This window comes from Poecilia formosa, unplaced genomic scaffold (genome assembly GCF_000485575.1).
Source record: "Poecilia formosa unplaced genomic scaffold, Poecilia_formosa-5.1.2 Scaffold7, whole genome shotgun sequence".
Taxonomy (NCBI): domain Eukaryota; kingdom Metazoa; phylum Chordata; class Actinopteri; order Cyprinodontiformes; family Poeciliidae; genus Poecilia; species Poecilia formosa.
In genome coordinates this window covers 1,716,288-1,742,719 of record NW_006799946.1, presented here as the reverse complement: position 1 = coordinate 1,742,719, position 26,432 = coordinate 1,716,288, and the positions used below count along the sequence as shown (strand labels likewise).

General features: G+C 37.5%; 1 protein-coding gene across 1 annotated transcript in view; it reads right to left on the bottom strand.

Annotated features, from left to right (window-relative positions):
* Positions 1-147: 147 nt before the first annotated feature.
* The window catches only part of LOC103153070 (glutamate receptor ionotropic, NMDA 2C-like), a 74,572-nt gene continuing 48,287 nt past the window's right edge, over positions 148-26,432 (bottom strand). The window contains exons 6-16 of the mRNA XM_016681345.1: positions 25,256-25,596; positions 22,785-22,899; positions 20,275-20,486; positions 14,667-14,829; positions 13,258-13,411; positions 12,749-12,874; positions 10,874-11,103; positions 8,288-8,448; positions 7,390-7,577; positions 3,814-4,046; positions 148-2,812 (exon numbers count right to left, since the gene is read on the bottom strand). Coding sequence (XP_016536831.1) covers positions 1,271-2,812; positions 3,814-4,046; positions 7,390-7,577; positions 8,288-8,448; positions 10,874-11,103; positions 12,749-12,874; positions 13,258-13,411; positions 14,667-14,829; positions 20,275-20,486; positions 22,785-22,899; positions 25,256-25,596 — 3,465 coding nt within the window. The 3' untranslated portion in view covers positions 148-1,270. The remainder of the gene's footprint in view (positions 2,813-3,813; positions 4,047-7,389; positions 7,578-8,287; positions 8,449-10,873; positions 11,104-12,748; positions 12,875-13,257; positions 13,412-14,666; positions 14,830-20,274; positions 20,487-22,784; positions 22,900-25,255; positions 25,597-26,432) is intronic.

Genomic DNA, 26,432 nt, shown 5'->3' with positions numbered 1-26,432 from the left:
ACCATCCTAAGAGGAAAACTCCCACCAAGATTTTTAAAAGCCTCCCAAAAGGAAAAGACAAAAAAAAAAAAACAATGTCTTTCTTTTTTTTACATATACTTTACACAGAAAATAAGTTAAGGCTATAGAAAAAGACACACATATGTTCATCAAAAAAGACTCTTTAATTGGTCTTTGTGGATAATTACAGGGTGTAGAAGCCTGGTAATATAGATACTATAATCGTTTTCACTAAGCTCATTTTGTTTAATAAACAGTTTGAGTGGATGGTAAAAAGAGGGATGAAGAGGAAATATAAAAGAGTCGAAAAGGGGGAATGGATCACTGGTTAACTGATGTTATTAATAAAGTAGTACCAAAAGCTTCCATAAACTTACAGCAGTTTTTAAACAGATTTTTTTTAATGTGCCAGAGGTGTGATTAGAAAAAAAGGGTGACTATAAAGTCCTATATGTGGAATACATGAATATTACATTAACCAGCCTCAAATAACACATTCGACTATGCGATTATAGTACTTAGAATACATAATTTATTCAACGTGAGGCTTGTGCGCTGTTGAAGCCTCACACTTAGATACAGTGAGGATGAAATCTGTGGGTTAAGACACCTAGTGCTGGTCAATGCTGTTCTAATGCGGCAATCGTTTTGCAGATCATGTTGTTGCGGACTGCTTTCACAAAGTAGCTGCTTCCTGTGACTCATCATTATGACTTGGACTGATTATATTTGCTTCAGAAAACTGGTGTACTTTTATGCCTTTTAAAAATCAGTACTGATGACCTCATCTCATAAATAAACACTTCACATCTACATCACAGCTTTTTTTTTAGATGTCTAGTGACTAGTGATGGCTGCCTATCCAAAGCTTCTTCCCAGACGTAAACAGTTTGTCTACCAGACAATAATCAATGTTGAATTCCAGCAATCCACACAATAAAAAATTAAACACACACACACAGCAATAAATCTCAGGTTACAGTTTAACCATTTGTCAATGACATGGTCTCCTGTGAAAGATGAACACTTTTGTGGGAAAGCAGCCACTGAGTTAAACCAGTCAAATCCAGCTTTCCACAACTTTATCAAGGATAGATTGGTGAAAGTCTTTTTCCAAGAGTCTGACCTGAATTACTATTCTTTACCACACAATGACAATTAAAATCAACATAGCTGTAAATCTAACAACAAAAAAAAACTTTCCAAAGTTGTAACATTTATTATTCTCATCTTCTGTAACTCCACAGCTTTCATCCAGAAAGGTTATCAATCAGACTTCAGATTCTAGACTGGAAACTCGTCGCCAAGGCCGAAGTACACAAGGACTCCCAACAGGCTGTCCTGTTCCTCCTTGCCCTATCTGGGCGTCGGAGCCAGTCTGGGGTCCCTGGTAGGCCCCATAAGCTCCATACACATTGTCTTGATACAGCAGTGTCCGCTGTCCCCCACATCGTCCACCACCACAGGCCAACAGCTGGCACACTGGGCTGGAACTCTGGCTGTGATGCTGGAGGTCCAGTGGACTGTGATAGATTGGGAGACCGGGATATGAGTTCAGGTAGTGTGTGTACTGTCGGCTGAGAAGGCTTGTGGCTCTGCGGACCATACCCCGCCCTAAACCATTTCCATTTCGAACCGCTTCTCCGTATGTTGGGAGGTGGGTGGAGTGGGAGTAGCGCAGTCTCTGGCCCTTTCGTCCATTTGGCCTCCTCTGGTCCTCCCTTATGTGGAGGTAGGCCTGGTTCCTTGGGAGGCACAGGTTGTTTCGAACATGGGCAGGATTGTAAGGCTTGGCAGATGTTGTAGGAGTAACCATGCATGGAAACAGGTCCGGCAAGGTTGAAGGTGATTGGCTGGATAAAGAAGACTGTGATTCATCAAGATGATGAATTTGGTCATTGCCCCACGTTGCTTTAAGAAAAGAGGGGCGGCGGTGCCTACGCCTGCCCCTCAGCACAAGGTCCTCTGGAGGCCAAGAGCTATAATTCTCCACCCGGGGACACATCCCCTCTCCTGAGTAAACATTGTCAACACTTGGGGCGGAGATATGATTCTCTTGGAGGTGATTGGCTTTAAGTTCAGTCAGACTGATAGTACTTTTGTCACACTTACCCTGATCCCCATGTTTTCTCCTTTCCACATCCCCATTCTCACACTGAAAACTCTTGGACCTCCTTTTTGGTTGTGAAAGGCCCAATTGGATATGTTGGTTTTGGGGTAAAGAGACTGGATGAGATGTGTAAATGTCAGGTAGCTGGAGTTCTGAGTAGGCAATGTAAGGGGAGTGAGAATGGGAGTCTACATACACCCTCCCTGTAGTCTGGTAGTGGTGTGGGAGGTGATGAGGGAGCGTCTCCCCTACAGCCAGGTGAGGAGTGCTCAAACTGGACACAGGAAGTGGTCTGTCATACAGACACGATGTTGAACGAGTTGGAAGCGTGTAGCGCAGTGGTGTTGGTCTACTTACACCCCTGTGCTGTTTCAAAGAGGTAATGCCAGTTAGAGGTGGGGTGAGGGACCCCTGAGGAATGGAGCAGTGGTTTTCAGCAACATAAGCAAATCCTCCCGGAACGGCCTCAGTGGTGACTTGAGGGACACGAACAGGCATACTACTACCATGACGAGTCAATTGTTCTATGGTCTTGGTAGCATTGTCCAGGGAGCTCTCAACATTTGCAGTGGAGACCAGATCCTTGGCAGTGCGAAGCATTTTCAGCATGTTTGCTTGAGCATAGTTGGAGGTCAGGTCAGGTTTGGCCAAACCAGATGAGCGTCCTGGATCTTCTACTCCTTTGAAGCAACTGTAAATACCCTGGTATGGTATGTAAGACAAGCAAAGAACATTTTAGTTATGAAATAGAAGTAGAACAAAATAAATAAGATATGTAAATTACTTCAAACCAACCAGCTAAGCAGTCCAAAATTCATAATTTCACAGGTAGAATTCTAAGTAGCTGGTGCATCTCAAACAGTCACCCCCTAACAAAAGAAACCCTTGATTTTTCCAATGAAATCACTTTGTTGCTGAGGCATGTTTAAGGCAATAATTTACTGTGCATCCTCCCAGAACAGAAAAATGCTGATCAAACCATTTGGATTGCCCTCAGAAAATGCACAAAAGAAACAAGCCTTAAGTCAGCTTCAGAAAACAAGTCATTTTGAATGAACCAAAAAAACAAAATCCCTTGACTTTTCTCTGGTTACAGCTGGCAGAGATATCCAAAAAGGGCCACATTTAATTTGGAGTTAGAGCTGCTCATTAGGAACTAACGACAGCAATTTCTTTAGAAATCTGATCAATTCCAGGCACAGTGGTATAATTATATACTCAAGAAGACCATCCATTAGCGATTTCTCGTTATGCCTTCAATCAGTCTTTTTTTGCCCTCACGGCCACATCCTTAAATAAGCGTACAAAGAACCAAATTAGGCTAACTACAGCAATAGCTTTCAAATCTAAAAGCTAAATTAACAAGATTACAGAAGCTTTTTAATGTGTGGTGTTGGGCTGAGTACTTCGGCTACTATTGAAGTTCTCCAGTTAACACCCTACTATTAGATGCACCCACTGATTATAATTAATCTGACTTGGAATTAAAAAAAAACTGTAAATGTAATATAACTCTATAAATAAGAATTATTAAAACAGTCTTTAAATATCTCTACAAAATGTTACGCAACTGATTCAATTAAAGTAAGACAGCTGGCCATCTAATTACTTAGAGGGTCTCTTGGCCCACTTCTACACAAACAGAGAATGAACAAGCTACTCTTGATTTTTGGGGGTTTTTCTTCCTTTTACAAAAGCCTTACCCTGCTTATGGCCAACAGGAAGTCAAGTTTATGAGACTTGTGGAGAGAGTGCCGCAACTTCCAATACAGCAGGTGTTCCCAGGCGAAGACCAGCAGACTGAGGCCCATAGCTACCAGAAGCATGTAGAAGACACCAGCCATGTTGTCAATGTCCAGCTTGCTGCTCATCACCTCGTTTTTCTCGTTCTGGCAGATACCAGAAAGCCAAACCGTCTCCAGGCGTTCTGTGTCTCCTAAAGGATTAGAAATGAGAACAAAGGGACAGTCAGAACTTTCAGAAAGTGATGATGATGATGATGATGATGATGATATCCTCATCCCAAAGTCTGATGACTGAAAGTTACTAATGTCTGTTATTAAATATGCATTGAATGTGCGGAACCAAAGGTGTGAAGACATCATTCCAACATAGTTTTTATTCAAAAATAATCTATCTAGCCCAGACACAACAGTATTAATCCAGAATTTGCATTCCTGTTTGTCTATAATGGGGATATTTCTTCTTGAGCATAGAAAATAAACCAGTTTTGCTGGTGTGATACATTTATACAGAAGATGGGAAAGGCCTAGTACTATTGATTTTAATATTGGTGGGAGGGAAGAGGGGTGAACCGGCCCTCCAATGGGTGTGTGCGTGTGTTGTGAGAGTGTGTGTGTACTCCTGGCATGCTTGGACGCCTCTGGGTTTGTGATGTGGGTTTGGTAGGGTGCCCTGTCTTTGGTGCGCTGGACCGCCCTTCCTCTACTGCTTCTTCCTGCTGCTCTTCCCCACGCCCTGGGGGCCAGAGCATGTGTTCGATATTTGTGTGCTGTTTTGGGGGTGGCCCTGCGGTGACATGCATGTTGTGGCTTGGGCAAATAAATGATTGTCAAACAAAATGTTGAACATCTACTGTCCATTTCTTTTCTACTTCTAAATTATGGAGTACTCTGTGTTGTTCTATCACACCAAGTCCCAATTAAACACATTCTGGTTCTTTGAGGGAAATTAGCAATTTTACTATCTTGAGAAAACAAAATTTTCTACAAAAGATAATGCATAATGATAATAACAGAGATAACAAATATCATACAGAGATTTCTGTAAGTAACTTTTTTTTTTATACATTTGTCAGGTTCGGATTTGACATGAAGGTAGTAAGACTAAAACAGGGCATAAACAACAGTCACAAATTATATTTAGGATATTTAGATATTATTTGTTTGAAAGGTAAATATAATGCTTTTTAGATGGTGTTGCACTAGAATTGCAAAATCTCAATTCAAACTCCTCTAAAACTGAAACTGAGATAAATTAAAACCTTTCAGAGATCTTGAAGATCCTTTGAATTGGATGAAAAAGTAAAGTTAGCTTTGGTGTTATCCCTCTCTTTGTAGGAGGTTTGTTGGCGGAAGAAAGAGGTTAATTTAGCAGAGGATTATCTAGAACATTTCTTGATCCCACTGAACGGAGGATACTCAACTGCCCTTATCTTTCACACGTCACAGAGCACAGGAGCAAAGGGGCAAAGGAAATAACCTACAAAGAAGTCAAGGGATTGCCCTTTCTTTACTGCACAGCTATATTTTTACATAACAATTTCTTCCCCTATATTTCACAGTATTTCATTACTGTGGATGTTTGTTTTAAATCAATGGTTGAAGATTGCCAAAAGCAATTTTTTATGCACGTTTTCTTGCAAAACTATGTTTTTCTCTCATAGTTTCTTTTAGAGAAAAGCACCTAAAGCCCCTTCTTCATTGTCAAGTCTCGCTCTAGTCAGTTTTAATGTGCTGTTCAGATCTAGTCAGGTTATGAGCATCTCCATTGCTATCATTAAAATTACACAGGAAACTAACTTAGGAATTGTTTTGATGATGTTTCTCCAAAAGGCTTTTCTACCTTGCTAGCTGTTATTTTTTCTAACCCAACTAAGACTTAGTCGTAAGACATCATCAGTTTTCTGTAGCAAGTGTTGGTGGTGGAAATAGATCAGATGCTAAGCAAGCAGTAGCACCAGTTTAGCACTGGGACAGGTTTAGTGAAAAGACCCCCAATGTGGCAGTGATTGTGTAGGCTTACGTTTGGTTCTGAGTGGAGAAAGGAAATGCAGATTTTGTGAATGTTTAAGAAGGTGACAATCCTACTGTGGGCACTTCCTGCTGTTTTCAAATATTAACTCTTCTAGTTGAGGTAAAATTAGTGACATGATATGTATGCTTTGTTTGGAGTTGTCCATTTGAGTTTAGATTACGGTTTTTTTTATATATATAAACTGGTAACTACCACATTATTTATACATCAATCAACAATAACTTTTCAACCAGTAAAGCGATTAATCAAGGCATCCGTTAGTAAATGGGACATATAGGACAGTAAGTGAATATTTTGTTCTGAAGCTTGTTGTGTCAGAAGAAGGAAAATGTACAAGAGTGAGGATTTGAGTGAGCTTGACAAGAACCAAATGACGATGGCGAATAATTGAGTCAGCATATTTCCCAATCTCCAGATCAGAATGGGTATTCCCATCAAAAGTCAACCATTTAACAAATGGTAGAAAACAACACAAACTGCTGTATGCCAAATTGTTAAAGAACTTCATACTGGTTCTAATACAAAAGTGACATAATGCATAGTGCATCACAGTTTGCATAAGGCTACATAACTGCAACCCAGTCAGGAACCCTTTGCTGACCTCTCCCAACCGCTGAAAACACCAACAATAGGAAAATGAGCATCAGAACTGAACCTTGGGTCCCAACCTCCATGTGGATGTTACTTTGAAATGTACCACTTAGCTATGTAGTTTTGCTGACCATGTTCACCCTTTCATAAAGATAGTATTTGCTGTTGGATGTGGTTTCTTTCAGCAGGATAATGCAACCTGCCAGTATGCAAACATGGTTTGAGTGTGTTTGAGGTGTCAGTCTGGTAGGCATATTTCCTAGAGTTCAGAACAATGAAGCATAGAAAAGTGCTGGACAAGTTTTATTTATTGAGGCTCCACCTTACAGCTTACGTTATTTAAAGTTTGTGATTTAGAATTGAATTGGTTACTTTACCTGACTTGAAATACTTTGTTTTAAGGAAGACATTTTTGGGAAATAAAAGCAGCACCACAGATGGTACCTCATATTAACTTGTCCTTTTGCCCCTGTACTACTTTATTATATATAAGATGTGCAAAGTAGAGCTTCTTCAAGGCTTGAGACTTTGAAATAGAAATGTATCTGTCTTGACATAGGGATACTCCCCCCAGGGAATGATTGTACAATGAATAATACATAGATTAAATTGTCAAGAATTGTCTTGAAGTGGCAAGACTTTGTGCACCTTGCACCAAAGTCTATTTGGTTGATGGATAATTCTTTAGATCCAACTCATCAAGAGGTGGTGATCCTTGAGAAGAAGGGCTAGTCAGTTGGATATGACTTTGAATTCAAGCACTGCACAATTTCTAATTATACGCTGAGATTATATGAGATCGTATGGTTATGGTCAAAACGGGAGAGCTGAGATTCTGTCTAGAGTTGTAGGGGTAGTTTTACTTCTTGATAGATATAAAATATATCTAGTTTGCTTAGAAAGGAGCTTACCATCTCCAAGAAACTGTAGCAATGCCAAGTCAATTGGTCGTTTCCAGCGGGAATCTTTCTCCAAAGCAATGCCATATCCTGTGGTGGCAAATACTTTCCCACTGCCAATGGTCACCAGTTTACAACCCTCATCTTTACCAGCCATGTAGTTCAAGACAGCAGCATCATAGATGAAGGCATCTAGTTTCCTGCAGAGAAATAGATCAAAAGTAGCTCTTATATCTCAAAAGTGTGCAACACACTCTTAACATATTGAGGTTGTATAGTGTAAAAAAAAAAAAAACATAAAAAAAAAACAGATGGTTTCAAAACTGCAGCAACATTTGTTGACAAACATGTTTGTAGGAGAAAAAGTACAAAGAAAATGGCTTGATTGCATAATTGTAATCACTCGGAAATAAATACTTTTAAAGTAGGGCTTCATTAAAATGCGCAACATCTTGAATTGGTGATCTTCAAATACTCTTCCTTGTTTTCCCAATCTACATATATATGTGTATATATATATATATATATATATATATATATATATATATATATATATATATATATATATATATATATATATATATATATATATTATATTATATATATGTGTGTGTATAGAAAAGCTCAAAGAATCCTAAATCTAAGAGCTTTTTTCAAAATGAGATATCAAGTGTTTGACAATGCTTTTTATAGTCAACAAATTAAATAACAATAGATATGACTGCATCTAAAAATACAGCCCTCACACTGGCCTAAAACAAAAATAGGTTGTAAAATACAAAGCACATCTGCCGTGTCACCAAAATTATGATCATTGCCGCCTTGTCATCTGATGCCTTTTCTGTCACAAGAATCAGTTAAATATAGCTTCCAGTCAGTAATTATGTTTATAGTGTGAGCAAATCTTTACCCGGTTTTGAGGCTCTCCAGAGCTTCTTCCACCCCTTTCTGGTTATATTTCATCATGTGTGTGTGCATATCAGGATAGTTGCTGCGAATGTTCCTCTCTGTGCTCCCATTTGGAACCGTCCCGAAGCGAAAAGGAGGATAATGCTCCTGTGGTTTTTGAAACTGCAGAGACACAGCAGATGAGGGGAGAGGTGGAAGAAGATTATTGAAAAGGAAAAGAATAGAAAAAAAAAAACAGGATTCATACGTCTCTAACTGTTCCACATGTAATCAGATTACAACCAGAAACTGCAAGGTATGTCGATGGTTTTTAAATTGTTCGACCATTGCAACGTAGTACATAACAGTGAAGTGGAAAATTGACATATTGTTGTCATTAGGGATGCGTGATATGTTGGCGTCAGCATTGACCAATATTAGTCATTTTTTAACATAATGGTATCTTCATTTAGCCAATTTTCATATCGGTGCATCCTGAATTTTTTTCTGTCTTTAGTTTTACACATTTTTGGAAAGTATCCAGAGCAGAGCAAATGAAGACAGATGAAGATGAAGAAGACAGCAAAACATATTGTAAGCTAAAATGGTTTAATAAAGAAATGTTTAAGATGTATCAGGAAAAAAGAGTTTGGGGAATAAAAGAAAAAAGACAAAAGTAGACAGTGAAAGAAATGAAAATTAACAACGTAGATAAGATTGTAGGTGAGGAAAGAGGATGAAATACAAAGAAAGAAAAAACATTCACAGTAAAAAGAGAAGACTTAACCAAAAATATGAGATGGAGGGAAACAAAAAACGTTTTTTTTTTCCTTTTTTGAACAAAATAAATTTTGCATCAAAAACCAGTTGGATAAGCACCACATCATTACAAATGGACTGTTAAGCTCTCACTCGTCTCAATTTGATTAAACCTGACAGCAGCCACTGTGTATTTGTTAGAATAACTGATCCAGCTGAAGTTCATATTTCATGACATTCAGCATAGTGAAGCAGGAATATGTTCGTTGGAACTTAATGAGACAGTAAACAGAAAGAAGCTATTCATCTTAGTAACTGCACTGACCTTTTGAGCTGAGTAAAATGAATAGATCCAATCAACCAGGGAGTTTGTGAGTCGGTATGTGTGTTAAATATATATAATCACTCTTCAGATGGAACGCCAATAGAGTCAACTAAAATGCTACACAGAAGACCAATCGGAGGCTCACAGTTTGTGCTGACAAGAAGAAAAAACTGCCTGTACAGCTAGTAAAAATATTGTCGGGTAATTTTTTATAAAAAATAAACAAATTGTTTTGGGGAATTTAGATTACACCATCTCATGGCTACCCTGTGTTAAGATATTACAGCAAAAGTAATCTTTCATAAATATTTTTATCATATGATGGTTGGTAATTGTAAAATATCCAAGTGAAAAATTACCTTTGGGGTGTCTGGTTTCTCTAATTGTTTTGTTTTTAATATATTTCTTTTTCTGGAGGATTTTGTTTGTTTTATTTGTGTGTCATTTAGTATGATTACTACGCTATTGTCTTAACGTGTTATGTATAAATTGTAGTAGTTTTAGCAGACTTGGACATCTGAAAATGTTGTGATTCTACATTATCAAATGTAGACAAAAAAAATCTGTAATAGCTAAACACTACATACAGCACATTATGTGTATTCTGTGTACTGGAACTATATCAGCTTGTATTGGCTAGTAATTAATTTTGTTTGTGTTGTCATATTGTGCCTGTGTTATTTAAATGAGTCTAAATCTAAAGGAGATGACACACATTTATTGATGATAAATGTGTGTTTAGATTGCATCTCTCTGCTTTAAATTACTTTATAAAGGATAGTTCTCTTTCCTATATACATATTTTTTTTTATCAACACACATTTATTGATGATAAAAAATGTATGTATATAAGAAAGAGATTATATAGTACTTTAAAGCAGAGAGATATAATCTAAACCTCACTCTTTGCTGTGTTGTATCTCGGCTTTAAATAGCACCTATTCACCTAGGATTTTATTTGTTAGAGCTTTTAGAACCTTTTTCCAGGTTGAATGTTTGTGTGAAAACATTCAAGCCATGAAGAATGTGTCTGAGACTTGCTCTTCTATTTGGCTTACTATTTTTCAAAAATCATTTGACATTTTACAATCTTGTTCCAACAGTGTGAGATACACTGCAGACGGAGACCACATAGTGGGGAATATTGATGGACAGACCCAAAATACTGACAGAACAAGTTAAGACTCAGACAGCATCCATATTGACAGACGGCAGTAATTGATTAGTCATTCACACCACTGGGCTTCCCACTGAAAGGCAAAGGACAGAGGCTTTCATGACAAAATCCTTTTGCTGGATTCCATCTCGGAGGATTTCTGTGAGTCAGCTGGCTCAGTTGTGGACACGGCCTATTAGGCGATGGATTTTAAACGCAATGGAGAGGACGCAACGCATCAGCATGAGCTGTAGATAAAGGCCAAGATGTTTTCACTATGTCTCAAAAGCCTTACAAACACGCCCCACTTGCATTACTGCCATTGTTCTAATTGCTACTATTGAACTGTTGCGTGTTCTGTTCCTTACCTTCTTGTCAGAAAGGCCAGACACGGTGTCAATATATTGCTCCTGGATCATAAAAGCAGCCAGGTTGGCGGTGTAAGAAGCCAGGAAGATGACGGCGAAGAAGGCCCAGACTAGGACCATGATTTTACTGGTGGTTCCTTTGGGGTTTTCAATGGGGACGGAGTTGTTGAAGACGATTCCCCACAGCAGCCACACTGATTTCCCTATCGTGAACGTCGGCCCACCTGGAGCTGAGGAAGGAAATTGTGGAGAGTCAGTGTTTGACTAATAAATCTGGAATGTCCATACAGATGTTTCTCTTAGGCTCCTCATATGAAAACCATGAATACTTCTTAAAATAAAAATATAATAAACATTGTGAAAACAGACTCAAAAATGCTTTACATAAATTCAAATATTTTAGGAAAAAAAGGAGTCTGTAAAAGGGTTTTTAATTCTGAGACTTATTAATTTCTAAAGTGACCTGAAAGTGGATTTGTTTTTGTAAATTCAAATAACAATAAGGTCCTTGACAGTGCAAAAAAAAATTACTAAATATGTCAAGATAAGCAGCAGCTAATTAATGGAGAAACAATTAAATACAAGCCACAAGTGTTATGGTTGAGGTGTAAAGCTGCAGCAGTTTGTGCCATTTGAAGATGATCAATATTTGCTTTTGGCTAAGATGAAAGAAAATTAACCCCATAAGTAAGATAAAATGAGATTATCATCAGGAGGCACCCATTTATACATTCTCAACAATATTTTTAATTCTTTTTCAACAATTAAAAATAAGTTTTTGTGACACAAAACACTGCATGTCTCTCAAAATATACATTAAAGAAAAGAACTTGAGCAAATCATATCTAAAAAAAAAAATAATAAAAAAAAAATTAAAAAAATCGCATTGTGTATATTCCCTGAATCCTTAAGTGGAATTTTGTCCATTTTCACAATGATTCATTGTAGAAGTGATAACATTGTATTTTAGTTACTCTCCCTCGTCGTTGTTGTCCGCTGCGCTGTGTAAATAATCCTGAACCTTTTCATGCCCTTGTTTAAAACCCCACAAAAGAGAGGAATTTCACTGCCTCAGTCCATTTTCAGTGTTGCCACTGTTGTTCAAGCACAGCAACAGAGGTTGCCACCTTCATCAATCACACTTCAATTAGTGCAGCCAAGATTGCTAATTGAAACAAGGAAATGACCTTTCGGACCTGCATACGGGCACGATCTGCCAGTGCTCCATTCTGGGATTGATTGGGTCTCTCACAAAAATCTTGTTTGGGAACTCTACCCATTGCAGGACATGCAGACTGCACTGGATTTAGGCAGGCTTACTGTGTCATACGTGGTGTGATGGAAACTGAGAAGCTTTGAGGTATTTGGTGGGTATTTCTAGAAAAATGTATAGAAATGGCAAAATGTAAACCCATGAGTGGGGGATAATAGAAGACAGTATTGGGATTTTATTATGAAAACTTGCTTTTCTATTATTCATCCATCTTGTAAAACTACTTACACCCTCTGAAACTTGCTTACATTTTTAATATTGAAGCCCTAACTTTTATATGATGGACCAACACAGAGTGGTCTATAAATACAAACTGAGAGGAAAAATTATACTTGACTTCTCATTTGCACAAATGGAAATACAACTTCCTATGTTTTTTGTAGGAAAAAACACAAGACATACACAAAAAAGTGTTTCAACAAAGTATTGAATATTCGACTGATCATACAAGAGTCGCAGGCTTTTGTCAAGGCCTTTATTTGTGGGGGAAAAAAATAAAATTATTGTGATTCTAAAAAAACAAAAATACAAAAAAGTGGCATTTTATTCTCTTCGAAGGCACTGTACATGTGAAACAAAAATAATAAGTAAATACAACTCACCTTTGGCGCTTACCAGACTCCGGTTGTAGCCCACTGGGCTGAAATATTCAAACACAAACACAGTCACAGCCACAACGGTCAGGCACATCACAAACATCATGACCCAAACTGCTGGACTGTAGGGCTCTAAGAGAAAAGAAAAAAAAAATAAAATAAAACCACACACTTTGATTTTCAAACAAGAATTAAATAAGAGATTGCTAAAATGCAAGCTACTCATGTTGCTTTTTGAAATCAGTTGAGTGCAAAACAATGAATATTATTTAAAGGATCTGGGATACTTTATGTTGGACACATTTAGAAAGGCTGTTGAGGTGATTGGCTGGTATGCAAGGAGATTTAGTTCAAGATTGCAGCTACAGGTGGGATTAAATCTTAATGGGAAGTTTCCTGAGAGGCTTGTAGAGACAGAACAAGTGTAACTAGGACATTCTTGGAAAAAAAAAGACTCAGAAAGATGGTGTTAACAGGGGAGCATGCAATACAAACGTTGAAGACCTATTTCTCACCAAGAAAGGCAGACGGCGATACTGTGCCGTTGCTACGCGCTACCATGACACTTATTCCCGTCTCCACAAACGGCACAGAGAAGTCAATGATTTCAGAGCGCTCCTCGTTGATAGTAAGCGAGCCAATGGCCATGTCAGCACGCCTGTAGAAAACCTGATGAGGAAAAGCAGCCAAAGAAAACATAATAAAACCACTGGAGGAAGAACACGAGAGAAACTGACCAGCTGCATTTCTTGTACCTAAAACAAGCACTATTTTAAATTTTATGACCAGTCTTTACTTAGGGAGACAAAGTGTCATTTTGCTATCTCGTTCCAGGAAGGTTCCCAAATTTCACTCATACAGCCGGCCGAGTTTTAGATTCTTCATGTGACTAAGGATTAGAGTGCAATTGTGCGTTACCACCTGAAAAGCAGCTGTCTGAAGGGAAACATCTCTGTCTCATTATTTGAGCATGAAGGAGGAGCTGAATGCTCTGTCTCGAGATCGCTCAAATCCAAGGTGGCTTTATAAATGTTGCACACAAACAGAATTATACTGTAACACTTGCTGAATACCCTCGGGCACAGAAACACAAGCGTGAAGGCTCCGCTGCAGAACATCTGTTCAGAATGTTTTACATTTGGCTGGTGCTCAGTTTGATGTAGTTTGGCAGGTACACAGTCTCTAAACTGAAGAGAGATTCATTCGGTCTCGGTGAGTCATGTAGCATTATAGTCAGAACCTTTTACTTAAACTATGTGAAACAGCAATTGGGATGAACTCAGACTAACAATGAAAGCTTCATATAATTTAAGCAAAAGTGATGACGATGTGTTTTTAAAGTTAAATTAAGGTTAGAAATTTTGTAAATGTCCCTGTAATTATTATCATCGTTATTGAAAATTTGCTTAGATTTCTAGATTAAAGATTTTTTTTTTATATAGGTTTATTATGCTTCCTTAATGGGACTTTCAATTATTTATTTTTATTTTACTTTTTTACAAAAATGACATCAGAAATGGAGAAACTTGGTCACTTACTGTTTGAAGAAATACTTAATGAAAATTATACTCCTTTGATATTTAGTGTCATTCTTTGTGAAAATGTTAAAATATATAACTGAATGAAGACGCTCTGGGGAATAGTGCAAAAGCTTGTATTATTTAAATTACCTTTCTTCTGCTAATTTTTCTTTTTTTTAGCATTTTTAGTTAAATTTATTTGAAGTCACAGCTGAAGATATGAAAATCCATATGCGGTTCTAAAGCTGCAGGTTGCAGATACTGGATAACTGATGAGCATTTTTGAGCAATACACATGAAGGATCAACGTGTATTGATCAATTTTAAGTCAATTTTAAGTCTTTGTTGGAGGGACACTGTTTACTAACCTGTAAGTGTAAAACTGCGTCAGCATTCAGCCTTACCTCCCCAATCATCCCGTTCCAAATCCCATGCACCAGTTTGCCGTGCTTTCCGTTGGTGACCAGGTAGAGATCGAAGGAGAACTTAATTGTTTTGGATAGCTTCTTGAGGATATCTATGCAGAAACCTTTGCAGCACAGTTTGGTGTAGGACTCGGATTGGGCACTGCTTGTAGAAAAATGAGATAAAATAAAGAGAAAATGCTGTCAGACGTATTACAACATATTTTATTTTTACATTTTCTAATCTGATAATGAAAGACTCTCTCCGTTGCTATATTTGGCTTAAGGCATCAAAGCGGTTGTACTCGTTTCGCAGAGTGAGTGCTAAATACTTCCAGACTCTCATGCTGACAGCAACCATTGTCAGCTGCGGCAAAGTGAAGGACAGGAGCGCTAAGGTTCATTAGCTAAAATCAATGGCGGTTAAAAGGTGTATTTCAAAGACTTGGAAGGGATGCCACAAAAGCTACACAAATCCACTTTCACACAGTCCCACAGAGGCCTTGGTGAAGGGTTGCGTGACTCCAATGGCCTCCAATCAACATCTATTACGGTCTGTTGTTTTTCCAGCTTCCTCTGTGTAACCTTGCTACTTACTGAGGTGAAAAATAAGACGAGAAAGTCCTCGTAAATATAGGCAAAATGTAATCGAACGCAAAGAAAAAATGTTTATTTCTAAGTTAGATTCAAAATTAGGTCAACAGATGAAACAGCAGCTACAATTCCTGCCAAAAATCTATTAAGGACTGTGCGTGTTTGTGACCTTATTAACTGAAGGATCCTTTCAGCATGTCAGCAAGTGAACATAAACGTTGAAAAATGATAAAGACAACCTGTCGGCGGGGGTCGGAGGAATAAATGAGCCACGCATAAACAAAGAAAAAAGTCAAGTGAGCAATTAAGATTATTGCTGATTGTTTTCCAGAATGTTTATTGTGGATAACATAGCTTCACGAGGTTTTGCTGCCTTCATGAGACTAACTCAGAAAATTAGAGTGTTAATTAACTGCTGTAGGAGCCGGCCACCTGTCATCATTAACCACACTCTGACTGCCATTCTCCTCACAAACAGTCTGAAACTGGGCCACGAGCACACAAACACATGCAGCTCACTTTCACCTGGGAATTTGTGACAGTTATGTGTTTATGTTGCAGTGTGTGGTCACCGGATGAAGACAACAAAAAAATGCACAGAAAGTGGCCACAGTGCGGAGGAGAGCATGAGGCAGCTGGACCAAGAAAGAGGAAGGGAAAGGGTAAACGGCTGACAAGTCGCACAGGGCAGCGGCTCCGTTTGGTGGGAAAGGAGGGCAAGAGGAAAAGAGGACAAGAGGAGAAGATGAAGCAAGAGATGAGTTTGTGACTTCTCGGTTCGTACAGAAACCGAAAAGTAAAACAGGGTTAAGTTATTCCAGTCCCTGAGCTACAGATGATCACAGCAGTTATTTTCCTCACATAATCAAGAACCTAATTTTACTAAAGCTTCTAATTTAACCGATAACTGCTTTCATTAAAAATAAATAAATAAATTAATTAAGTTCAATTTGTTTTTCTTTTTGATTTTATTTTTTGGCTTGGCTGCAAAAAAGACAAAATCTTACCAAGTATTTTTGTCTAGTTCCTGGTGCAAATATCTTGGTGCACTTGAAATAAGGCAAAACTGATTTACAAGCAACTTTTCTGCAAAATACAGGAACTTGTTTTAAGTCAATAATCTTTGAATGTTGATAGGAAGTGCTGTTTTTTTGCACTTTTAACTAGACGTTTTTCCTACATTTTGAGTGGAAAGCACATTGTGTACACAAATATCCTGATATGTCACGTTCCTTTCGCATATCATATAAATAATCACATTGAGCCACTTTAGCTACAATTGCCAGGGCCATTTTCTGGTCCCAGTTTCTTTAGAAAGAAAACTTCTTAAATCAGTTTGAGTAAAGACCTGAAATTAATGCACCATTTGATAAGTAGGATCAATTGGAAAGCATGTATTATTAAACAGAAATGCACTTCATAAATAGGCTAAATTAGATCGTATCTGATTAAATTTTCTTTCTGACTACTACTTATTCAGAGCTCAAAATCAAATGATAATAAAACAGAGAAGTTTATGTTCTGTAATCAACGAAACAAGGACAGAAAATGCTGCAAACTTTTTGCTTGAAGGATATGAGGTATATTTTTTTTTACCTCATAACAATAAAACTGTTCTTTTAAATCAAAAGGGTTTAATAGTGATCTACATGACAACTAAAACTATATTTTTATACGTATGACAGGAGCACATGTTTGTCATGGATGCTGGCTGACTCGCGATGAAAATGTCACATGAAGGATCATCCATCTTCGACAAGCAGAATCATAGCTGTGATACTGAATGATGAAACTGGATGTAAACACGAGAGCCACCTATTTTCACACCATTATCAGCTTATGTTGAGAAAACAAAAGTTTGTTTCTCTCAAGCAAATAAGATTTGTAGGTTCAGAGAAAATCACATCTAAATTAATCATAGCAGGAACAGCTGTACACAGCTTTTGTCTTTTTTTTTTAAGAATCTTTAGGTGTTATATTTGCATGCAGCAAAAAAAAAAATCTAGTATCTATTATGTATATTTCAGAAAGCAGAGACTTAATTTTCTAATGTTCTATTTAAAGCCTGAAATATACAAACAAAAATGGAGTACCACACAGAAGTGGGGAGGATTACCAGTACTTTTTAAAAATACGTTATAGTATATAAGTTATGCAGCACTAGAAGTTGTGATATATAAATAAGTAGGATATGATTCAAATATGATCTGTTTTTTCAACTTGTCTGAAAGAATCAATGATACAAGCATTTTTTATATAACTGTTCTAGTTATAGCTGTTGACAAATATTAACTGGAATAATAGCAAAAAAAAAATCTTTTTTTAATATTAATTTAGAATGTTTACCCCACGTCTTGCCAGATGGCTGCTGGAGTCGTTTCCATTCAAATGACTGCTGGAGGTAAGCAACACCCCTCTCACCAATGCGGCATCTTTTACTATCAGCTAACCTGAAATAAATCCCTTCAGAAGTCACCAAATAAGTGAAGAAAGTCCATCCCTGTGTCTAACTGTTCTGTTAAGGTGTGTTAGAGAACATTAGAGAACACACAAGATCATGAAGACCAAAAAATGCAGGTGAGGTTTACAGTAATGGAGATGCAATAGGTTTTAAAATCAGCCTTAGGTCATAAAAACTACAGTGGTCACCAGCTGCAATACCAGAGCAATCAGTAAAACGAGCTGAGAACACATGAATGATGCAACAAAGAAGAAAACTGCAAGTAAAAATGTTGCAATCACAGAAAAAGTCATAGTCATAAAGTAGGATAATAATCTAAAGCACAATAGTAAATCCATGAGAATATGGCTTAAAATAAGGATGAAATAAAGTTGTTGGAATGGACCAATAGAAGTCCACACCTCAACTTGATTGAAATGGTGAATAGTGAAAGAGAGATACAAAGAAATAGATTGCCTGAAAACCATAAGGTTTGAATTAATGTTTTTCTTTTCACTGTACATAAAGTCTTTAAAAAATGGTAAAAATATCCATTGCAGGAACCTACTGTAGCTGGTGGAAAAGACTTCATAACCTCAGCTGTCTATAAGAGACTCCACTTTTCACAAGGTCAAACACTGATGCTTAGTCATAAATATTTACACAAATGCATCAAATCTTTCCCTAATAATTTTGTACTTATATTTTATAGGACACAACTACCAGTGACAGATCAGCGATATGCCATTTCAACTACTGTAAAATCAGCCTTCCAGCGAAAGCATCTGGCCTGGATCTCAAATAGGCTTTCTTATCTGATGAATCTGCTGCATGCACCAACTAACTGAACATCTTTGGATAAAATGTCTTGAAATGGAGAATAAGGCATTAAAGATGATGAATGAACTGACAGTCGCTACAGGAAGCGAGTACTTCATATTTTTTCTTATCATTAGATTTTGTCATCCTCAAAATTAGTCATTCCTAAACGTAAAAAAAAAAAAAAAATCCTCATAAGTCACAATTCTGCATAGGATTTTTACACCGGCTGCAAGTGGACACTTATTTACTCACCGATTATGTGCTTGAAACAGGCTAAAGGAAAAAGTGTCAGGATCTGAGTAAGTTTGGCAAGGTCTAAATTGTGAAAATTCAACAAGTGGGTCTCAGCACATCAATCAAAATGAAGGAATGGACATCAACCAGTGACCAACACAATGTTAAAGAGGTGGTCATAATGATATGCCCACTTGGTGTGCCTCAATTTTACTTTGGTCAGAAGTTGGGGGACAGCTGGATAAAACTCTGACAAGAAGAAAATTCTTAAATTAGCCAAAACTGGACAAAAATACCAAACCTGGTAGTGAAAGCCAAGCAACTTTCTGTCAAACACCTAATCGAATTGTGGGCAACTACTTCATAATTGGCATCTGGTCAGTGCATAATTCGCCACACTATAATACATCAGATAGACAGAAGCTGGAATTTAGGGATGAATTTATGCTCTTAATCAGCACAGAGAGGTGGGCTCAGCCCCCTGGCAAAGGAAGCTATCATCTGTCCAAGGAAGGGGGCTTAATGAGCAAGACAAAAAGTTTTAATCATGCTAAACATCTGCTGTACGGTGAAGCTTCTCAGAGTGCCACAGAAAGATTATGAGATTTATATAGCAGCAGTCCGCTCTCCTGCTTCCTGTTTGTTGGTATCAGTCCAAATGGGACAGAGCGAAATAGTGAAAGAGAACCAGAAAGAGGCTACGTTGTCCCATGCTTTGACAGATGTCCCAGTGTTGGACAGATAAATCTTCTTTACTGGCAGTCACTGTTTGGTTGCACCCAAGAACAGCCGGTACGTATCTCTTTCCATAATGAATGTCCATGAAACGGTTAAAAATATATATATATATCTTCAATGCATGTGTTCCACTTTAGCATACCACATTTCTACCAAACAAAATACACATACAATCTGACAAAATATGCAAAAGTTCAAAAGGTATGAACGCTTGTGCAGGACGCTGATTCTGTTGTCGAGTCGGAAACTGTGAAGATAAAAAATGAAGGCGTGTGCTAGAACATCCTCTCCGATGTTTGTACTGGTTTGAACATAATGAAGAAGCTGCATCCCGCTGATGGTGTGGAAGCACCTGGCGGTAATAGCTGTTTAATGTCTGTTTTCTGCCATGCACCAATCTGTGTTTGACACCAAAGGTGTGTTTTTAAACAGTTTCAAGCAGACACAATTACTCTGCGTTAAATGAACTGTGGAGGTTTGCAATGAACTTAACTAGAGCAGACAAAAAAGGGAGGGGGCAGATGTCTGGCTCTTATTGGAAAGTCTAGCTCTGTGGGCCTAGAATTATATTTGAACTTACATTATTGTTTTTTATAGGAAAAGCTAAGGACAGGGAGGCATACTCAAAATGTTTCTGTTCATAGATTTCACACATTACATTTTTTTTATTTCTCAGAGATCAACGACTAACTGTTTCCGGGTCAAAATCTATATGTTTGTGTATATGATTATGAAGGTCATTTGTATGAACATGCAGGAAGTTTGTATCCTTGCGTGTACCTGTCTGTGTGATTGGACTGACGCCTGCAGGGCACAGTGTTGCGGACGCATGTGCCGGTTCCCGGGTCCACGTTCTCGACCATGACAAAGGGATGCTCCTCGAGGGTGGCCACCGTCAGGTGGCGGTCATCAGATAAGTGCTCCAGGAAGCTGCCGTACCGCGGCCAGATGGGGTAGCGAACCTGAAGGATGCCGCGAGCAAACGTGCCCACCTGAAATGGTAAACGCGGGAGGGGGGGGCAGAGCTCATTGGTAACGCGAACATTCCAGTTCGCATCTGAAACGACCTTCATGTCAACCTTTTTCTATTTCACATGCCATTCCCCACAGGCATGGGTGAATTTATTAAATTATTTAACAGCATTTGCATGTGCTGACCTGGGCACTGGAACATAAAAGGAGAGTAGAGTCGAGTTTATTAACAGATTCTGCACAAAGGAAGTGACAAACACCTACAGCTACAGCACCACATTTATAATATAGCTCATTATGAGTTGTCTTCGTTATGTGTTGATTTTTATTTTTTTTATTTTTTTTTTTACTAATACTTCAGTTAATAATCTTTCTGATTAATTAAAAGTTATACTTCATTTATGTGGACAGTTCCAGTGACAATGTCTGAGATCAAACGGCGCCATTGGACGGAAACATACCAGACAGATACAATTCTGGAGAAGTTTGAAGAAAATTTAAGTTGTGAAAAAAATATTTCAAGGAGTACTTTTCACACCTTCATTAAATAACGAAGCAAATAGTAAATATGCAAATCCACCGAGATGTGGCAGGGCATTTAAGATTGTGATTATAATGAAAGAAAACATGTTGAAAGTTAAAGGGATGCTCAATACCTAGAATGTAAGTGTAGAGCAAATAAGATCAAACAATAAAAACAAAATGAAGATCATTTCTACTGAAGAAACAAATATGATTTTGCCAATACAAATTGTCCCTTAAAAGCACCAAACAGATATTAAAAATAATCTGCAACAACTTAAACAGCCGTGTAGTCACAGTTGAGGTAAAAAAGCTTCAAAAGAGCACTGTGACATGTTATTATAACAGACAAGGTGCACAATGTGACGGAGAGAGGTAGGATAGAGTATCAGAAAGTGATGAGATGAGACCAATTTCCAACTTAACATGAGGCCTGTTTTGTTGCCTGCCAACTTTGACTCTCATGGGAACATGAAGACACAACGTGACCCGAGATCATTTGAGAGTTTTGCACATTTACAGCACAATTACACATCCAGGTTTGTACACACATTAAAACATACAGTTCTGCCAGGAAGTGACATTGACAAAGTGGGTTAGTCTTCCCAGGACAGAAATAAATGAGTTCAACCGCAGCAGTGAGATTACATTCAGACCTTTCTGGTTAGTCGCAGTTTTTCCAATACACCCTCAGGCTCCAACCGTGTGTGTGTGTGTGTGCTGCAGTGTGTGAAAGGGAGTAAAAACACTGTAGAGTGCATGGTAAGGTTGTGAATAACAAGAAAGAGATGTCTCCTCCGCAAATCAAAAAGGCATTTGAATATTGAATTTTGTGTCCTCTTAAAGACACAAGTGCACCGCAATGAATTAGAAATTTAGTTTAAAATGTCAGGAATTCAATTAAAAACACGTCAGTGTTCTGTAGTTTAAGCACTCATACTTGGTTGTGGTTATTTTTTCACTATTCTGTGAATCTATAATCTCTTAAATGGACTTTTTAACCTATTGAAGGGTCTCCGGGGTTTGTTGCCTGTCCAGCATGTTAACAGGGGTTTTACACTCTACTGAGTGACACTCAACCCATTGTATGAGTTCTACTGTTATAATTCAATGACTGAAAATTAAATTAAAGGGAAAGACATTTTTTTCAATCTATCTCTCCAAATTCTCTAGATGAATTAGAAAATAAATTTGGAGACTCTATCTTTGCTTTAATTGATGTTCCAAATGACTGACATTAAAAGGTTTTAGAGCTCAAAGCATCGTGATGAGGGAAGCGTGCTACACTTTAAGCAAGGGTGTGTGTTTGTATTGCAAAGTCTGTATTTTATTTGCTAAAGCTGAGGCTGGTTTTTAACATTTTTAAACCTGTAGGTAAAATAATTTAGAAAATGTTTTCAGTAGTAGCTGGATTACAGACAGGCACAGGCATCAGCAAGCAGAAACGTGGACAAAGAGATGCTCTCAGGGCCATATGGCTCAGGGTGATGGCACATCTATATTTAGCCTTTTATATTCTGTAATAACAATAAAATGAATCTAATTTGAAATTGCTCCCTAAAAGGAGTTTTTTTTTTTTTTTTTTTCACTTGCATCTAATTTGAACATTAAAGTAAAAAAAAAAAAAGAAATCTGTAATGTTGGGGAATGCAAATATCAATTTCTTGCACAACAGTTACATATCTGATGCAGATTTTTATTATGCACCAACACCATGGAGAACAAGGTTCTTAAATCTGAATTTTGGTGCCACAGAACAGACAAGTTTTCATTAAACTTTCTTGTAGACTGTTTACCTTGTCCCACAGTCTCTCCCGGTCCAAAGCAATGATGACCATAGAAGGGTTGGATAGAAAGCCTTGATTGTTGAATGACAGGTCTTTTTGTTCCCACGTTACATTCAGCATGTGCCTACATGTCCAACAGAGATAAAAGCACAAAAAGTAAGCAATCAAAGGGCGTAGCTTTAGCATTCCACGCACTGGATGTTCCATATTCATTTAAACCAACACACACTCACAACAACCTGATTCTAATCAAGCCTAAAGCTTTCCTCAGAGGGTTTAATTTAATGTCTTGGACGGGAAGCAGCTCATCTTAGTTGATTGGTTGAATGTCAGGATGATACTACTAAATGGTCTTGATACTTTTTAAGGTCTAATTTCAGGACAGACTGAGTTTTGAACAATTAATCCGCAGGCTGATTTAAAATTTACAACAAATGTAAAAGAGGTACAAACAATGTCTTTTCAACAACATTTACTCCACGCCATGCTCTGAGGATTTCATAAACTGTCCTCATCTGCAAACATGGAGGCAACAATCACTGTTTAGCGGAGCGGAAGGAGATCTCTAATGAGATCTGATGTTCAGAACTCCACAATGTTTTGTTTGAATGAAAACTGTCCCAGGATGTGTGATCCAGTTGCTCTCAGCATGTGTATTCATGTGATGAAGTGACTGCATGTTGTTATTATGGCTACTATTACACACAGTGTGTGCATGACGTTGACTATTTACCTATTAATTTGCCCCTGCGGTTTGCTATTTCCTCTTTTCTTCCCTTCATTTTGTTCTCATAAACCAACCAGTTTCACATATTCACTTAAAATTGTATTTTTTTTAAGTAAAACAGTTATTTTTCTTAGTAGTTAAGCATTTTTTAATATAACTTAAGAGATGGGTATGGAAAAACCTGCCCAATCTCACATGTAATTTAAGTTATTCGCATATTATTTTCCATGACACCTAATTTTCATTCATTTTGGTTCTGATTGGCCAGAACCAGTCTAGTAATAAGGCCGTGTTTAGAGTGGCTGTAATACAAGCAGTTGTCTGGAAATCAGGAGATTTGGAGTGGATTCCAACTTTCCACAACATGTTGATGGCACTCAACCCATCAGATCTGTTGCTCCTTGATCTGTGTATAAATGAGTGAGGAACGTAAGCATGGCTGAGTGAATGTGACTCAATGTGTGAAAGTGCTCTTATGGGTCTGTCAAAAAATTTACTGGTAAAATACATTTACCTGTAATAGACACTTTTAAAATCTCCAGTTGTTAACGCAAGTACAAAATTCCCCCCAGACTGGTACGAATAAACGTACCCCAATACACGGATACATGATACTTTTTGCCTCAATAAAAAAAAAACAAAAAAAAAAACTGGAGATTCAATCTACTGATTGAAGTGCCTTTAAAAAAGCATTAAAAAGCTTGTCTGTGAAATTACCATTACAAAACACACAACCGTGGATTCTTAGATTTCTAATACTATTGCTGAAATCGTATATTATCTTGTTTCTTGAGGTCAAAACTGCAAAGACGTGAGTGAAATGCAGCACCAATGCTTCAATTTTGAATCTCTGTACTATCTATGTTTAAAATTTATTTTGAAGTATAAAAGGAAGTACTGTTTGCTTTGACAAAATGTACTTAAAGAGTCGCAGATGGGTAAAAACCCCTGTTGTTCTGACAGATTTAAAACATTTCTACAAAATCCTATTAAGTCCAAGTCCAAGTCAAGCGGTGAATCACAGTCAAATTTGTGACTGACAGTCGTTTAATCTAAACTTGGTCTGTCAGACAGCCATGGAGAGAAAAAGTACATTTATCTGCATCTGACTATTTTGTGCTATATTTTCTGCTTCTGTTTTACTCACTGTTTATCACGTATAACGAATCAGAAAATGTACTCAAACTTTCACTTTTCAAGAAAAGGCTGCTAGTGACTGTTTATCGGTAAAACATAATTGTAATCTCTTTAAATGTGTATAGAGGTATCACAAGACAAAGGCCAGTAAGAATCCACCATTTATGCAAAGTAATCACAGACTGGACACAAGCAATTTGTGAGCGCTGTGAGAATACAGCAGCTCAGCAGGTAACAATGCTGCAGCCTGAATCTACTTTGGAGCTTCCCATCGGCACCCAATTAAAGGGCAATTTCAAGGTTTTATTCAAATGGATCTGGGCTGCATTTGATCATCTTTTGTTAAAAAAAAATAACATAATTAAACAAGTCAAACTCGAAGGGTCATATAAGTGGCTCTGTATATAATAACTATGACCGGTATTCTTTTTGTATCTTGGCTCAATAGTTTTGGTCTGTACTGTGACTTTTTTGGGCAAATTTGAGCATCATTTTATATCATGGCGCAAACTTAACAATATTTATATCATCCGATGTAAGACATAGGGAGAGGTGATTAAAAAGTCATGCTGTTAAAAAAAAAAAATGAAGAAGTGATGAATTAAACATGCCCCACCTGAACAGGGTGTTGTTCTCTGACTGTTTTGCTGGTTTACTGCAATCTCCATGTCCTTCGGGAATGAAACCATAAACCTTCTTGAAACTCTCTGCCCCTTTGGCTACGATGGCGACGCCCTCCCTTACTCTCTGCCGCAAGCTTTTCCTCCACTGGTCCGTGATCACACCGATCACACCTACAGGGAAAGTGGCAGGTGGAGGGCTGTTGGGGTTGCCTACGGCAAGGCTGGGGAGGATCCAGATGTAGCCGGGCCCCAGCAGACCCAACTCGCCTGCTAGACGAAACAGGTACTGAGCTTCCTCGTGGGAGCAGTATGCCAACAGGACCTGCGAGTCCAACTGCAAAAAGACGAGAAATCTGCTGTTTATTAAATATGCAGGATGCGGTATCAGATTTATGAACTTCTTCTGGTTCTGTCAAGTCAGTAATATCGCAGTGTTCTGGATGTTTTAACAAATGGACAATTCAGGTTTTGAAATATAAAACCTATAAATGTTTCCCTTTACTACATGATACAATATCCAAAGGGTTTTTGGATTTTACAGAGATCTGACACTTAAAGAGAAGGAAAGAGAAAATCCTCTAATTTTCACTACAAACTTAGTTCTAACAATTATATCATGTGAGCTGCTTTTGTATTGATCAAGTCCTGATTTTATTTACAAAAGAGCTTTGGACTTTGTTTTTTGGGAAGAATAATTGATTTCGTATCTGCTGAGAATTTATGTAAATTATTATTATTATTATTATTATTATTATTATTAAATGGTGGTGGACAAGCTCTTCAAAACAAATAGTTCAAAGTTTTATAAGCAGGGTTTGTAGGGATATTATAAGCTGGTCAATCCTAAAAGATTTCAGCTCAGAACCTTTACAACACTTTTTGGAAAATTGTTTTCTTTGTAAATGTTTGAATTTTGATACTATAATTTATCTATTTAATTTTATTTCTATAAAATAAATAAATAAATAAATAAATAAATGGCAATTAGCTTTTAAGAAAAGAGATTTATTTATATAGCACCATTTATGCACTGTATTTCATAGTAATCAGTTGAAAAAAAACACTTTCCTTCTCACAGATTGCTCTGTTGTTGTTACATCCAAAATGTTTCAACTCAAAAACATTTGTTGACACAAAAATCAAGATGTATTGTTGGCAAAAGATATATCA